This window comes from Mustela nivalis (genome assembly GCF_964662115.1).
Source record: "Mustela nivalis genome assembly, chromosome: 13".
NCBI lineage: Eukaryota > Metazoa > Chordata > Mammalia > Carnivora > Mustelidae > Mustela > Mustela nivalis.
Genome location: NC_139032.1, coordinates 7291261 through 7307536, shown reverse-complemented (window position 1 = coordinate 7307536; position 16276 = coordinate 7291261). Strand labels below are relative to the sequence as shown.

Genomic DNA, 16276 nt, shown 5'->3' with positions numbered 1-16276 from the left:
TGCCTGTATTCCAGCTTAAAGCTCGCCCCAGACATGTTGATTTTTAAAATTTTATTTATCCTGAGTCTATAAAACATTAACATAGTTCAGTAAATGGGAGCTATCCAAAAAGATGTATTCTAAGAAATGCCAACTCTCTCTCCAAATTACTTCCGCCTTTTCACTCGATTCCCATCTACCCCGTTTAGGCAACCAATGTAATTAGTCTTTCACGCACCCTTCTTTTCCTTCTTGTGGGCATGAATTTCAGGAGCACTAGTATATTTCTCCTTCTTTCTTATACAAAACATGGTGCATAGATACTCTTTTCTATTCTACCTTTTTCACTTGTGCCAAATATTAATACTTTGTGGTTCCTGCTGCAAAAACTTTCAGTTTGTCATTTAGGTTTTGAATGCAGACTTTTGTGTATTTCTGTAATAAATTTGATCATTTATTACCCAATATTTTGAATCCAGTTAAAAAGCCTTCCTTTATATAGCTAAGAGAAGAATCATGTATGTTTTCTTCTGGTACTTAAGTGATTTTGTTTATATTGAGATTTCTGATGCATCTGGAGTTTATGCTTGTACATAATGTGAGGTGTGAACTTCATTTTATCATATTGCAAATGGCTAACGTGTTGCCCCAGAATAACACACTGAAAAGTCCATCGTTGCTCTGATGGTTTAAAATGGCTTCTTTATATTTCCTTATATTCCTTCCTTATATTTCCAGATATTCTTGAGTCTGTTTCTGGACCTCTTATTCTATTCCATTGACCTGTCCTTCTCTTCATGTTTTCACTGTAGAGGATTTGAGGTGTGTTTTAGTGCACGGTAAGGCTACTTTTCCTATATAGCTTTTCTTTTTTAGTATTTTCCTGGCTATTAATAAATAGCATAAACTCTAGTATCAACTCATCCCAATCCATTTAAACAAAAACCTTGCTGGTATTTTATAGGAATTGTGTTAAATTTATAAATTAACTTAGGGAGAACTGACATCTTTATGAGGTGAGTATCCTTTCCAACAGGGGTAGGACTCTTAACTTATTCACATACTTTTGTGTCTTTCAGAAGAGTTTCTGCAAATTTAGTGTTAAATTAATTTTGAGTATTTAATCTCCTTTGTTGCTATTTTTAATAGTATTTGTTAAGTTTTTAATTTTAATTCCAGTACATAGTTACCGGAGGGAAGTCGTGGCAGGATGGGTGAAATAGGTTATGGGGGTTCAGAAGTGCACTCATCCTTTGTTGCTATTTAAATGAGGGTTTTCCAACATTATGCCTAAGACTTGGTTATTGTTTCTGTATCTGAAGACCAGCAATCTCAGTTTCTTTATGTTAATTTTCTATTTTGCTACTTTCACTAAATTCTATTTATTTTGAGGGAAAATTTACCATTGTTTCTCTAGGGTTTCCCAAGTACATAATCATATTACCTGCAAACCCAAATAGTTTTACTTCTTTTCTAATCCTTATCCTCTAACTGCTTTGGCTATGACTTCCAGGACAAGACTGAGTAGTAGCGGAGACATTAGGCATAATTTCCTTGCACTTAATCTTAGTGGAAGTGCCTCTAGTGTTTTCCCATTAAGTAAGATGCATCTTTAAGAGTGAGTTATATACTTTTAATTAAATCAGATTTTGTCCAAAGATTTTTTTTTTTACTATCTCTGGAGATATTCCTGTGATCTTTTATTCTTCCTTTGATCTGTTAACATAGTGTATTACTTTACTGGAGTTCCTAATAGCAAACCAAGGCTTGCATTCCTGGATTAAATGTCATTTAAGCATGGTTTAACAGTTCTTTTTTGTGATATTGGATTCTGTTGGCCAAGGTTATATTAAGTACTTTTGTATCAATATTCATAAGTGATATTGGCAATAATTTTCTAATTATATTGTCACTAGCTTTACTTTTAAAAATAATTTTAATACTCTAGAATATGTTATGAAGCACTGGGTGTATCTGGTCTCTGCAGGTTGGGTGGGATTACCTTGTGAAACCACTGGGGTTTGGTGCTTCCTTATGGAACAACTACCTTATAACCATCTCTATTTCTTTGATGAAAATAGGTATATGTAAGCTTCTATTTATAAGGGAGTCAATTAATTTAGGAAATTTCCCACTCTGTACAGGTTTTCAAATTTATTTGCATGGATACTGACAAAAGAATCTCTAATTTTAAAAAAATTCTTCAGTTTTAAGGTTATATCCTCCTTGCCTTCTTATTTTGAATACTTATGCCTTCTTACTGGGTTAGTGGTTTGTATATTTTGCTACTTTTTTTCAAAATGATTTCAACTTATTAATTAAATCTACGTTTATTATTTCCCTCCTTGTTCTTTTTTATTTTTCTAATATTTTCTAGCTTCTTGAGTTTGCAAATTGATTTGCTAACTTTCATTCCATCCCTTTCATTGATAAAAGTGTTTAAGGCTGGGACTCTTTCTTTAATCACTACGTTAACACACACCATACACATTTTTCTATCCTTATGTCCATTTTTAGATGTACAATTAAATACATCAAATTCTCATCATCAGTCCTTCTGCTGAAGCGCATCCACTTCTATCTTAGCGGGGTTCCAATAGATTCTCAGGGAGGTTCCTGAATAAACATTCCTGAGCTCCTGCACTTAAAACAAAACAAAACAAAACAAAACACAAATGTGGGACACCTGGGTGGCTCAGCCGGTTGAACATCTATCGGACTTGTGATTTCAGCTCAGGTCATGATTTGGGGATGGTGAGCTGGAGGCTCAGCATCAGGCTCTGAGCTCAGCACAGAGTCTGCTTGACATTCTCTCCCTCTGCCCTCCCCCTACTCACTCACACTGTCTCTCTTTGTCTCATATAAATTAATAAGGAAGATGTGGTCCATATACATTATGGAGTATTATGCCTCCATCAAAAAGGATGAATACCCAACTTTTGTAGCAACATGGACGGGACTGGAAGAGATTATGCTGAGTGAAATAAGTCAAGCAGAGAGAGTCAATTATCATATGGTTTCACTTATTTGTGGAGCATAACAAACAGCATGGAGGACAAGGGGTGTTAGAGAGGAGAAGGGAGTTGGGATAAAATGGAAGGGGAGGTGAATCATGAGAGACTATGGACTCTGAAAAACAATCTGAGGGGTTTGAAGGGGTGGGAGGTCAGGGAACCACGTGGTGGGTATTACAGAGGGCAAGGATTGCATGGATCACTGGGTGTGGTGAAAAAATAATGAATACTGTTTTTCTGAAAATAAATAAATTTAATTTAAAAATACTAAAAAATTAATTAATTAATTAATTAATCTTTAAAAACACACAAATAATGATGCTGTTCTACTGGTGATGCCATTTGTATGTTGTTTTTGAACAACAAACACGTCTTTAAACAGCTTAAGCCAGCCTCACACTTTTGCCTTTGTAAGGCATTTTATCTTTTCACCATGTAACTCTGAAGATTTTAGAAGACATCTTTATAAAAGTTAATGTTACTCAGTTAGGTCTCAGAGTTAGTTGTTATGGGCCAATAGTACCTGATACCTAGTAAGCCCTTTCAATATTTAGATTCTAACTTTTTATTTACTAGAAATAAGGTGCTTTTTTTTTTTAAGTTAAAATTTTAAATATTAATTCTGTCCCATTATTTTTTATATCTTTCTTTCAGGGACTCCAATTATACCTAATTGGATCATCTTTACCTACATTTCATTTCAAACACTTTCTTTGTCTTTTTTCTTTTTTAATCTTGTTTTTATTCTCTTGCTATATTCGTAATTTTCTTCAATGCTCTTACTAAGTTTTCATTTGGATCTCTTATTTCTTAGGGAATTTTTAAATGGGTCCTTATTTCTTTTATAATTTAAACTATTCAATGCTTTTCCTGAATTTAATCAATCCTTATTTTGGTCTTTTTTATCTGGTGTCCATTTATGTTCTTGGATTTTAAATTTCTGTCTTGAAATGGTTTGTTTTTTTCAAATCCCAAATGTTTATTTGAGAATATCTTATTCTCTTTCATTTAGTGGGTGGAATTGTTACACACTGAATTAATTTAATTCTCATTTACTGCTGTATTTTCATGGTATGTATATATAAATGAAGGCTGGTTATGCCTCTGCATTTCTGGGTAGGGATGGTTTGGAGTGTTTTAAGAGATGCCTTGTTCAAGAATGCATTTTTCTATTGATATTGACATGTGGTAGATTTACAGGTCAGCCTTTTGAGTGGGATGAGTGGGATGTTTGTTCTCTGCTTTTTTCTTTTGCCTTACAAGGCAAATGTGCTTTCCTTTACCCCACCTTTACCTACGGTTTTCAAGAGGTACATCTCCATTTTAAACTCCTTCTCTTCTCCTGAAATGTCACCTTTCCAAAACTTCCTCTTTTATTTGCAATGTTAAGTTTGTTCCTTGTTGTCAGGCTCCTGATCTACAAGATCACTTCTTTGTGCCTCATAAATTTTCACTCTTGTGGTGGACTTCACAGTGATGACTTTAGATCAATAACAGATGTGCTGCTAGTTCTTCCATCTCAAGTCTACGAAAGTGATCAGGGACTGCCTTGTAATTCCCAAGGGCTTACAGCAGGACAGTGAGAGAGAAATCACCAGGATTCTATGTTTATTTTTATAATCACAGGCATTTTGAAGTTTGGACAGTATTTTATCTTCTTGTGATGCTGACAGCATGAGTTTTAGTCCTCCTTCTTGTTATTTCTGTTTTGGAAGAAGGTATACTGGGAGATTAGGATTTACATCACAACCATTAGCTCCACTAGCCAGGAAATTTGTATTTCCTGATACTGTCCACCATAGGGGTGCCTGGGTGGCTCAGTGAGTTAAAGCCTCTGCCTTCAGCTCGGGTTATGGTCCCAGGGTCCTGGGATTGAGCCCCATGTTGGGCTCTCTGCTCACCAGGGAGCCTGCTTCCTCCTCTCTCTCTCTCTCTCTCTCTCTGCCTGCCTGTTATCTCTGTCTATCAAGTAAATAAATAAAATCTTTTAAAAAAAATACTGTGCACCATATAAAATACTTCTAATGACAGCTACGAAAGCCATAGTTTTCTACTTTTGCGGAAATACATACTGCAAAGCAGGTTTACTAATTTTCTAGTAAACTATTGGTGTGTACTATTATGCCTACAATGACATAGGAAGATGGCACAAAAGACTTAGGAGTATTTGAGGGTCTACGCCAAAAAAAAAAAAAAAAAAAAACAGATACCCCCACCACTGCAGCTAACTAGCTGAAAGTGAAAAATATGAGACAAAAAGGAAAGCAGAATGTTGAGGAGCAGTTACATGGTCTGCAAGTACCTGGTGAGAGTTGTTTGCCACATAGGAAATGTGATAATATTTGGTAACTAATCTCTGGGGCTACCATAAAAAGATGGACATGAGTTTATGATTCTTTCTAGTCTCGTTTACCTCTTGTACCTCAGTCCCCTTGGGTTGTCTATTTTCTCTTATTCTGTTAATACTGTGGTTTTGGGTGTTTGTGATAGAGATTTCATTCTATGAACTTAAGAGCTGGTGAGCTCCAGAGGTACAATCAGGAGGACCACACCGAGAAAGGTCAGGGCTCACATGTGCTTTTCACAAGTAGTAGGGTTCTGAGTCCACCCACTGCTGACAATAGTCCATGTGTCTAGGAGGCAAAATTATCAAGAATTCTGTGTAAGAATTACACAGAAAATCTGCTTATTCTTGATTACTGGTTAGGACTTATAAGGGTGCAGACAAAGAGAGGTAATTATAATTATAAATGAAGGAACTATCAGAAATAATGAAAATGACTATGACATTTTATAATCTTGCTACTTGCCAATGACAGAATATACTGTTTTGGAAGAAGTTTACACAAAGGCAGGCGTTCTGCTTCAAATGATATGAAGTCCCTATTTCCTGAGCTCTAAGCTCCATGGAGAAAACTGTCTTCTCTAGCTTTCTGAGGAACTTGACTTGTTAGCCGTTCCAGGCCCTTCTGAATGCTGGCTGTTATCTACACTTTGCAAATGTGTTTGACCCCATGTGAACTACGCTAACTAACAGCGGAACAACACATTTAAAAAAGAATCGGGGGGGGGGGAGGGTAGTGGGGAAGCCTGAAGATGATTCCCAAAACACTAAATGGAGCTTTGAAGTGGACATTGCAGACAGTACAACTGCCCCCCCTCATTTGTGGAATTACTAATTTAAAGTTCAGCACGTGTTCTGATTAGGAAGGATTTGCTCTAAGAGGGACAAAATTAACCAGTAAGAGCAAAGAGAAACTTGGTTGGTTATTAGAAAAGTTACAGAAAACTTAGCTCACTGTAATTATGGCAGAAAAAGGCTGATGTGGATTCTAGGTCCATATTTTCCAAAGAAAAATTACACTCCCCTGGCCCCCATAAGCTACATTACTATACCCCCTAGAATCAGGCCCTACTGCACATCTCCACAGAAACACAGAAATGATTAGGACATGGCCCTGATCTCAAGAAGCTGAAAGGCAAGGCCCATAGCATTTGTGAATGGCTTTGCCACCAGATAATGTATTCCCAGTCCAACTGGAATTCAGGGAATCAAATGCTCTATGAAAAAAAGAGGGGGGCAGAAAAATCACAACCATTCCTGTGAGTCAAGGGAGAAGAATCACTTAAGGTGGTAAAGAAAGCACGTTCTAACTGTTCTCCAAGGAGACCGGAGAGAGAGCCCAAGTGGACAGTGGGGCTGAGCTCCGGGCTGCTCTTTCATGTACGAGCAGGCTGAACCGCACGTTTATTCCACGTCTCTGAGCCAGTCTCTTCTAATGCTATTATTATTCTGCAGATTAGAAAATTAATATTCATTGCCTATTGCTGACATGTTCTCTGCTCTTCTGATCTGATATTCCTAAAAATCTAAGGAAATAGCATTCACACCCTGAAGCATTTGTCATCTTGTAGAAATGGGATTTTAAAAAAACTTCCTTCTCTGAGGGAGAAAAAATATGAAATCAGAAAAATGTCTTCCTGTAAGGAAAAAAATAAGTTTTATCCAAAGGAAATTCACAAAGCAATGCTACAGACCTTCTGTTTTCCAAGCACAGGGAAGCACTCCGAGGGCTTGGATTCCAGCCCCAATGGCTGGGTGTGCATCTCAGGTCTATACCACAGGCTACTTCCGGAACCCAGTCGTTTTCCAAGCGTTGCATCTCACGTTCACCTGCAATGCTTGCCTTGGGATCTGTGCCATCATTAGCTGCTCTCAGTTAGGCTAAGAACCTGGCACACGATTCAGACCCACTTTCCTCTTTCCTGCTCTGACTGATGGGTTTCCATGATCTTTGATTTTCTGATACTCAAGTTCCAAGGTGGAGCTGTTCATGCACGCCTGTCCAGAATCTAACTCCACGTTTTATAAAACATATATTCTAAACCTATGACTGTGTAAATGTCAAGGTTTAGGAAACATGTTTTCGATCATGACTTCAAGTCATAAAACATGGCGGCTCCAGAACTCCGCGGTAACCATACAGAGCACCACTTGTTTATCCCCTAGGATGCAAAAACACAGTGACGGCTCTGGCTTCCTTTCTCCTTCCCTCCCTTTCTTCTGTCCTTCTTTCCTTCCTTATCTCCTTCTTCCCCAATGTCATACTGACTTTTTTGTTTCACTGTATAAGATGTCTCTGTAATTCCTAGTATCTGAAACAACGGTGCCCTGTCTCCCTTGTGAGTGACTTGAACATGCTTCAGTGTCTGACGCAAACCACAAATTTACCTTCCATACATCTCTTCACAACAAAGAAGAAAAGCTAGCTGAGCCCTCCACACAAAGAAATGAAGCCATGCTGACTAAAAACTAAACATAAGTTACCACGACAGGATTTGTCTTAATCCTAAAGTGGGGTCTTGTCCATCTGGCTCTCCAAAGGACAACAAAGACCCAGGAAGCCCGAAGCCCATTGGAGCTGATTTTTTGTTCCATCAAGAATAGAGCCCTGCTCAGATATTTTGAATACTTTCAGAGACCTGTTCTGGTTCTGCAGTTTAACCGCAAACCCCCTGAGAGATCCAGGGCAGGACTACACCTGATAACTAATTTAAAAAAAAATTATTCTCTCCTGGTGTTCAGCAACCCCAAGTATCTTTTTCTCAAACAGGCCTGTCAGAAGTACAGCACCAAGACCCTGGTCCTTTCCAAATGGCTCTAGAATGTATGCTCTGTGAATGTGGTGACCTTTTTTGCTCACTCCTTACGGCCGGCAGACTCCAAGAAGGCGCTCAGTGATCTCTGCCTCCTGGTACTCAAGCCATGAGGTAATCCTCCCTCAGGTATGGACTGGCCTAGGGACTAAGCAACAGATTCTCAGACAAAGGTCAGGATGTCACTTCCACGATCAGGTTACATGTGACTGAGACTTTTGTCTTGCTCTCAGCCCCCCACCCCCATCTCTTGCTGGGTTTGAGGACATGTTGCCAGGTTGGGCGGCCTGTATACAAGGAACTGGAGCTGGCGTCCGGCAGATGGGCAGCGAGAAGCCAAGGCCCTCAGTGAAGAGCACTTCAAGAACCCAGTTCAGCCAAGAACCACACAAATGATCCCACCCTGGTCAAATTCTTCTGTGAAATCTCAGTCCCGGCCACTGATGGCAGGTTCTGAGAGACTCTGAGCAGAGGACCCACAGAAACCATGCCCAGACTCCTGACCGCAGAAATGAGCAGGTAATCAGTGTGTATTGCTTTTAAGCCACTAAGTCTGTAGTTTCCTGTTACTCGGCGATAGATAAGCAATCCGCTGCCATTTCCCCAGTGCCCAGAACAGTGTCCGGCTCGTGGTGGGCAGGCAATAAGCACGGACTGCGTGAATCAATAAGTGAAATGAATTCCTGTCCCTGACACAGGGACAGTTGCTGAAGAAAGTTAGCAGGCATCACAGTGCCGCGGTGTACAACACAACATGGTGAATAAACTCAATTTTCTACAACAAATATGCTAAAGAATGCAATTTTCTAAAATACACATATAGTAAGTAAATACAATTTCCCATAACAAACATGTTAAACAAGCTTTTCAGCGGTCGTAATAGCCTCAAAGTTGACTTATATTTCCCAGGAGATCACCCTAAGCTTTCTATAGTTAAAAACAAAATATGACTGGAGATCTTTTTGCCCTTCTTAGTAAAGCCACTGGCTGGGAACTCCATTTCATGATGACAAGAGTCAGAATATGCAGAGTTTGGACCGAGACAGTCCCTCCGCCTGACCTGGCTAGTGCTTACCATTCTTGATGCCTTTACGGGGCCTAATTGGAAAATACACTTCGACTTTCCTACTCACACTCTGAGAAGCATTTGGGTCAACCTCTTCCCTGTTTCTCAAAAGTTTCTCATTAAGTATTCTTACAAATTTGTGGCCTGAGATTCCGACTTCAATCTTAACCAAAGTCAATCATAAAATTCTTTTATTTCTCATTACAAGCTGTGGTAATTGTCTGGAAAGCAAAGGGCTGAGAAATATGGCAGTGGACACAACGGGAACGGTGGGTACTCATCCTGAAGAGAAGCCCCTTCTCCAGACAGGACTCTCCAACTTTGAACTACAGGATGAGTAGGAACCAAATATATGAAAGGCCGGATTGGAGATCTGGATTTGGAAAAGCATTTTAAGCAGAAAGAACAGCACATAAAAAGGCCCAGAGAAATGATTCCTCAGCAGAGAGGCTGACATTACAGACTCCACAAATGACAACTATACACACAGTAAATCTACTAGAATCACAAAATATATTTTTCTCATACAGTCTTTCAGGAAGTCCAGCATGGACAAAGAATCCTGAAACTTTCCAAATGGTTCTAGAATGTAAGCCACATAAAAGTGGTAGCTTTGCTTTACAGCTGCTTGCCAAATATCTTTACATTATTTCTAATTGCCAATTTACTTTGGAAAATTAATAGAAGTTTTTTTTTTTTTTTTTTTTTCACATTTTCCCATTTCACATTTTCCCATGAAGTCTCTGGGGAAGAAGTCCACAGTGGGAGGAAGTCATGTGGGAGGAAGCCAAGCCATGTGGAGAGGCCGTGGTAGGCTCCCCACTGAGGGTCCTAATCTTTGAGTCATCTTCATTTTATTAGTCAGGGTTCTCCAAAGAAACAGTATCCGTGGCGGGGGTGGGGGGGTGTCCATATATCTGGCAAACCTATAATCTGCAGGGTAGGCTAGCAGAGTGAGTACCCAGGGAAGAGCCAGTGTTACTGTTCAAGTCCAAAGGCCATCTGCTGACAGAATTCGTTCTTGCTTGAGGAAGATCAGTCTTTGTTCTGTTAAGGCTTTCAACTGAGTGGATAAGGCCCACCCACATTCGGTGTGGACAATCTGCTTCACCCAAAGTCACCATTTAAACATGAGTTTCATCCAAAAACACCCTCATAGAACCATCCAGATAATATTTGAACAAATGCATGGATACACAGCCCCCCTAAACTGACACAAAAAATTAACCATCATCCCAGCTCCGATTGTAGCCCAGGTCATTGAAGTCGCCTTGCATCCCCCAGATGAGGCTGGCCACTAGCTGGGTCCCAGGGATTAGCCTCAGTCAATGCCACAAGGAGCAACAGAATCGCCCAGCCATCCCCTGCCTGGCTCCTTACCGAGAGAATCTGGAAGCTTCATAAATAGTTGTCAGTCAGTGAGCCTAAAGACGGCTTGTTATACTCTAAGAAGAACTGGGGCGCTATCTTGAATTCCCAATACTCCCCGTCTCCCTCAGTGGGCATCGGCTCCGCTGGCCGTCCCAAACACTCCAACTCTTTGCAGCCTCAGGGCCTTTTGAGCTGCCGTTCCTTCTGCCTGTTGTCTTCTTCCTCTGGCTCTCTGCTTAGCTGGCTCCTTCCATCTCTCCTGCCTCAGATCAGATACTACTTCCTCAGAGAGACCTTCCCCGATTACTCTCTAAATTGGACTCCCTCCCTCCCTTTCTTTGTCTCTGTTGTTGTTTTTTTCTTCCATTGGGTTCATTTTCTTCAAATCATTTATCTCACTGTGAAACTGTCTTGCTATGTCATTGGCCAGCATCTTCCCCCAATTAAAATATTAGCTCCATACCGACGGGCTTTTATCTAGCTCATGTGCTGCGCACCCAGTGATTAGTGCAGAACATGTGTTCAATAAATATTTGTTGAACAAAAAGCAAATGAATGCCTCTATCATTTGTAGGTGACTGACTTCAGGATTCTGATCATAGGCTTCAACTTACTGCGTCTGTTATCCCAGAATTTAATGAAGGGAGATGAATACACACACGTGATACAGAGGATGTCTTGCTCTGACTTTTCTTCTGCTCTCTTCTCCCCCTCTAATGAGATGAGCAACCACGAGGGAACAAAAAACCTAGCACCCTTTTAAAATACCTCAGAGAAAAAAAAATCTCTGCATTCTTATACTTGATTATTTGTGTGGCTTATTTATATATTTCCCTAACTCTTCCAGATTAATTAAAAGACAGCTCTAAACTTAGCAAGGGAAGAAATGTTCTCTGCCCTCTCCTGGAGATCCAGTCTACCATTAACCTTTGTGTGACACAGTCTCAGGTCTTAAATTCCTTTCTCCACCGCCACCGGCCCCCCACCGCCCCCGTCACGGCACTGACCTTGGAGGAAGGAGTGGAGAAGCAGCAGACCCATCTCCCACCTGCTCTCTGCTTTCTGTCCATCTTCCAGTTCTTTCCCACACTTGAGGTGTGAAGATAGTATTTCTCCCCCATCACCTGAACTCCAGACTTTATCCTGAGGCTCATCCTGCCTGCGGCCGCCCCTCCAAGCCCAGCAGGCAGCCACCCCCACCCTATATACCATCTTTACCAATTCTCTCTTTACCAATTCTGGTTCTCCCTTGTATTAACCATGTCTTTTATTTTTGTATCTGATGCTTTGACATTTGGGGTCCTGTTGACCCTGGGGAAACAGCCCCTCCTCGGTTAGCCAATTCCTAGAGATAGCAAACTCACTGCAAGCACACTTTTCAAACACAAGCCAACCAATCCAGAGCCCATACCTCCCAGACCCCCTTGACTGGGCTCTCACACTCCAGGCCACTATCCACCTGCCATAATCAACCTGGGGCCGGGTGTTGGACAACTTGGGACAGCCCTGGTTCTCCAGACCCCACTGAAATTATTCAAACCTGTCAACCTAAGCCTGCTGATGCTGCCTCCCCCATTCCTTCCCACAAAACCACAGTGAAGTCTCTTACCCACAATTTCCCTTACTCTATCTGTCTCCCACCCACTCCCAACAAGCCTAATGCTTCTTCATGTGTCCGCCACTATGGCGTGGTGTGCCCCACCCCCCCGCCCCGCTGGGAACTATAAGCAGCTAACTTTCCAGTGACACTCAGCACCTGGTTTATTGACCTTAGTGTACCTCAAGTTCTCTATGAATATACTGTTTTTTAAAACATCCCTCTACTACATCAAATCAGTTGTCTTAATCATTTGGGGGCAACTCAGATTCTGCACTCAGTGCTCAGTATTTAAAGTTTTATTTCTGCAACATTTAAAAATTCTTGATTTAAATCACTGATGCACTCAAGAAACTTTTATTGATGTCTTGCGTGTACTGAGTATTGTGGAAGACTCTGGAGATAAAAGGATGAATCAGGCAGGCTTGAGAGGATAGGGACTCAAATATGTAAGGAAGAAAAGGAATGAATGACTGTCTTCTCAGAGATCTCCTGGTGCGTTCCCTTTATAAAATCATTGTCAGTTTTGGAGGGCTTGAAATGAGAATAAACTGTTTCTCTTGCTCTGTTCCCTTTTTTACATGACAAGCTACTGAGATTAGGAATCTAAAAGGTTGTTTTATTTCTCCCCGTTATCATCTACCAGGCTTAATTAAGCTTCCTTTGAAACATCTTCACAAAAATACCGCCCAGCTATTCCTCAGAACAGCCTGAGAAAACTGTTGTTTGGGGGACAGAATATGAGCCCTTAATATAGGCCAGGCATTACACAAGCATGATGTATGCATTATTTTATTTAATGGCATAACATGTGTACTGCCATCCTTATTTTACAGAGAAAGAAACCGAAGTCTTATAGAGGCTGAATAATTTGCCAAACTCAGCGCAGCCCATAAAAGGTAGCACCGGGACTTGAATCCCGCCGCAGTCACTCCAGATCCTACTTGTTTAGTAACTAATACCATACGTGAGCTAAGAAACTGTACCATTTTCTAAAGATACCTTGCTTAGAACCATTCTTAAGGACTCTGGACCCATCCAAAAGACTTTATCCCAGGAGAAATCCTAACCATTCGAAATGTGGCTCCTATATTTGAACACACCCAAATCGTTCTACTAAGAGTTCATGAGAATCTGTTTTTAAACTCGCTCGGCCTGCCCATCATACAGCGGTCTAGCTGGTCCCACAGTAAAATGAGCTACTAACACAACAACTCCAGAATAGCTTCTCTCCCAAAACTCTCCATACAAGGCTTTAACAACTGCGTTTCAGGATTTAAGCTATTAAGAGAGTGAGCTCTCCTCTTTCTGGTTAGTGATTCTTTCCCAAGGAATTGTCAAAACTGCGTGACAATGACTGCCTGCCCTCGCTTTAATTTTCCCATTTCCATTACTCTGGTCTAACCCATCCCACAGAGGTTACCTCTAGACTCTAGTGACTGACTGCATTAAGGGAAAGCATATTCCTCTCTGTAAGATAATTACAACCACACAGGCCAGGCATCGGTAACTTGTGGGAGAGTCTACGACTTCAATCACCCTGAACCTCAGGGATTTCTTCTCAACACATTATCTGTGGGAAGGAAATTCACAGGACACCAAATAATGTGTCAAGCTCAAATCTGTGCCTTTGTTTCTCCACGTGCCTGGCTACCCATTAAATCAGATGATCATCGTTGACAAACTGAACACTTTTCTGGCACCTTGAGTTTTAAAATTCCCAGGAGAAATACTAGAAGCCACCCCCCCACCCCCCCCGCAACCGAAAGAGAAATCTAGTAGTTGCTGAGTAAGGCTTTTGATCCCTTGCCAAAACTCCAGCTAAGACACTAGGCAAACAATATTTAATATATCTTTTTTAAAGACCCAGACTTCCCCATCCCAGCCCAGAGGGAAGTGAGAAGACACATGCAAAGGCTTTCTATCATCCCACAGTAAGCAGGTATTGAGCATCTACTGTGTCTGTCTGTCTGTCCTAAGGCCTTGGAGACACAGCAGCGAACTTATATTCTCCTTCTCACAGAGGAGCAGGTCAGTAGTTGTGTTATTTGAAATTCCCACTGGAACCAACACAGAGTACTTTAAATAATTCTCAAAATCTTAAGAAGTTAGGGCCAGAAAAAGAAACTCCAGGAGTCTTTGGAGGCTTACAGCTGTCTGGGGCTCTGTTCCCTCCACATACTAGAACGGGGTATTTAATATAAGCTGCCAAGAGGAGCTGTTATCCCGTCTTATTTATATGTAAAGTCTGATGCTGCGGAATGCCCATTTTCTGCGGGCAGTTCTATAGGTTTCCTTGGATTCTCAAAAAGGTCTAGGATACTGTACAAATTAAAAGCATTCCCTCAACATACCCACAGTTCCAGGAAGCCAGGGGTCACAGGTCATTGTAAAAGGTCTCTTTTTTGAACTAAAATGTAATGTCCAGTGGAGACCACATTGGCCACGACAGCCACTCCGACTGGTGAACAAGCCGCACGGCCCTTCCGGCGCATCAGGACTTGGCCCACAGAAAGCTGCAGGCGTGGCGGGAGGGTGGCCAGCGGCCGGGGAGGGAACAGGAGCCCAGCAGGCTTGGAAGTAAGGAGACGGGGCTCCCTGTCCTGCCCTGCTCCTGAGTGGGTGCCGGGCGAGATCATCGCGCGTCTGTCTTCTGCAGACCTGGCTTCTGACACCTCTAAGTTCTAGCCAGGACAAGTTCTCAGGGCCCGGCTGCCCGCGGCTCCCAAGTTCTTGGAGCGCAAGACAGACGCGATTTGGGCCAGCGGGAGTGGGGGGCGGCGGCGAGGCCCGGGGTGCACACCTCCCGGGGCGACAGGGACGGCGCAACCCACACTTCCACGCGCCGGCCGCACACGCGCGCCCCGCACACATCCTGGACACGCGGCCGCGCCCCCGCACACGCGCGCCGGGCGCACGCGCTCGCGCTCCCCCGGACCCAACTTTCGAGCGGGACTCAGTACTTCACCGTCAATCACCGTCGCGTCCGCCTCCTCCCCCGCCGGGTGCACTTCCAGTCTCAGAGACTTCGGGGTCGGGGCCGAGAGCGGCCCGGCCCCGAAAAGCTGCTCCTCCGTCACGAAGCGCAGTTGCACGCGGAACTGCAGGCGCGCGGGGCCCCGGGCCATGGTGCGAGCGCCTCCTCCGCGCTGCTCGCCCCCAGAAACTGCCGGGGGGAAGGGGGAGGGACTTGGAAGCGCCAGCCACCTTCCTCACCTCCGCGCAAGTCCGAGCGTCCACCTCGGTCCGCCCAGGGCTCCCGCGGGCACCTGCAGCCCCGCGTCCCCGCACTGCCACCCGTCCCCCCACGCCCCCCTCATCCCCCGCAGGCGCCGCACAGGTGCTCGGGGCCACCCCAGCGGGCCGCTGCTCCCACGCGCAAGTTTGGGGAGCTCACGAGGCACCTGGAGGCACTGGGGGTTTGGAAGCAGAAGGGTGACACCTGCTGTTCACTGGGACTGCTCTGTGGGCGTGGGCGTTGGCTTGGAAATGGCCTTGGCCCAGGCTCTCTGCTGGGTGGGCTCTCGCCCAGTCCAGGTGGTTTTGGGGTGCTCATGGCCACGTGGGAGCAACCATGCCAAGCGTAGAGTGCTTCTTCACTGACAGGGTCCCCACAGCAGCAGCAGCAGCCAGGCGGTGGGGGAGCGCTGAGACCCTCCTGCAACTGTCACGGCTCAAATGACCACATTCTTGCCCCATCACTTGGAACTGCAAACTTGCTTGCTGCTGGTCGGTGAACCATCTTCCTAGTCCTGGGTCAGGAGGGCCAGGGACTCTTGTCCCCAAGCAGAGGCCTGACTCTAACAGCTACCCAACCTAGCCAGCTGGCTCCAGCGCCAAAGGACAGGGCCTCCGAACCCCAGGGAGCCACATCACATGTTAGTCTTGTGCAGAGCAAAGCTGGTCTCTGGCTGCAGGGGATTAATAAAGGAAGTAGTCTTTCTTTTGACCAGTGGCCCCTTTATGACTCAAGAGCCATAAAGGGAACTTTCCTTCACTTTCTGAACCAGCTTCTGTGTGTCCTTGGTCTCTGCCGCGCCAGGCAGAATGGAGTGCAGGAAGGAAGCAAGGACTGGACATCCACTGGGATTC

The 16276-nt window shown here is 43.3% G+C and overlaps 1 protein-coding gene across 5 annotated transcripts in view; it reads right to left on the bottom strand.

The window, feature by feature from the left end:
* LOC309845912 (histone-arginine methyltransferase CARM1-like) overlaps positions 1–15590 on the bottom strand; it is a 262210-nt gene extending 246620 nt beyond the window's left edge. For 3 of the 5 annotated variants that reach the window (XM_082694419.1, XM_082694420.1, XM_082694421.1), the window contains exon 1: positions 15153–15590. In XM_082694419.1, coding sequence (XP_082550545.1) covers positions 15153–15312 — 160 coding nt within the window. In that variant the 5' untranslated portion in view covers positions 15313–15590. Of the gene's footprint in view, positions 1–14538; positions 14629–15152 lie in introns of those variants that run through there. The other 2 variants (XM_082694423.1, XM_082694422.1) reach the window with 2 other exon arrangements.
* Between the last annotated feature and the right edge of the window lie 686 nt (positions 15591–16276).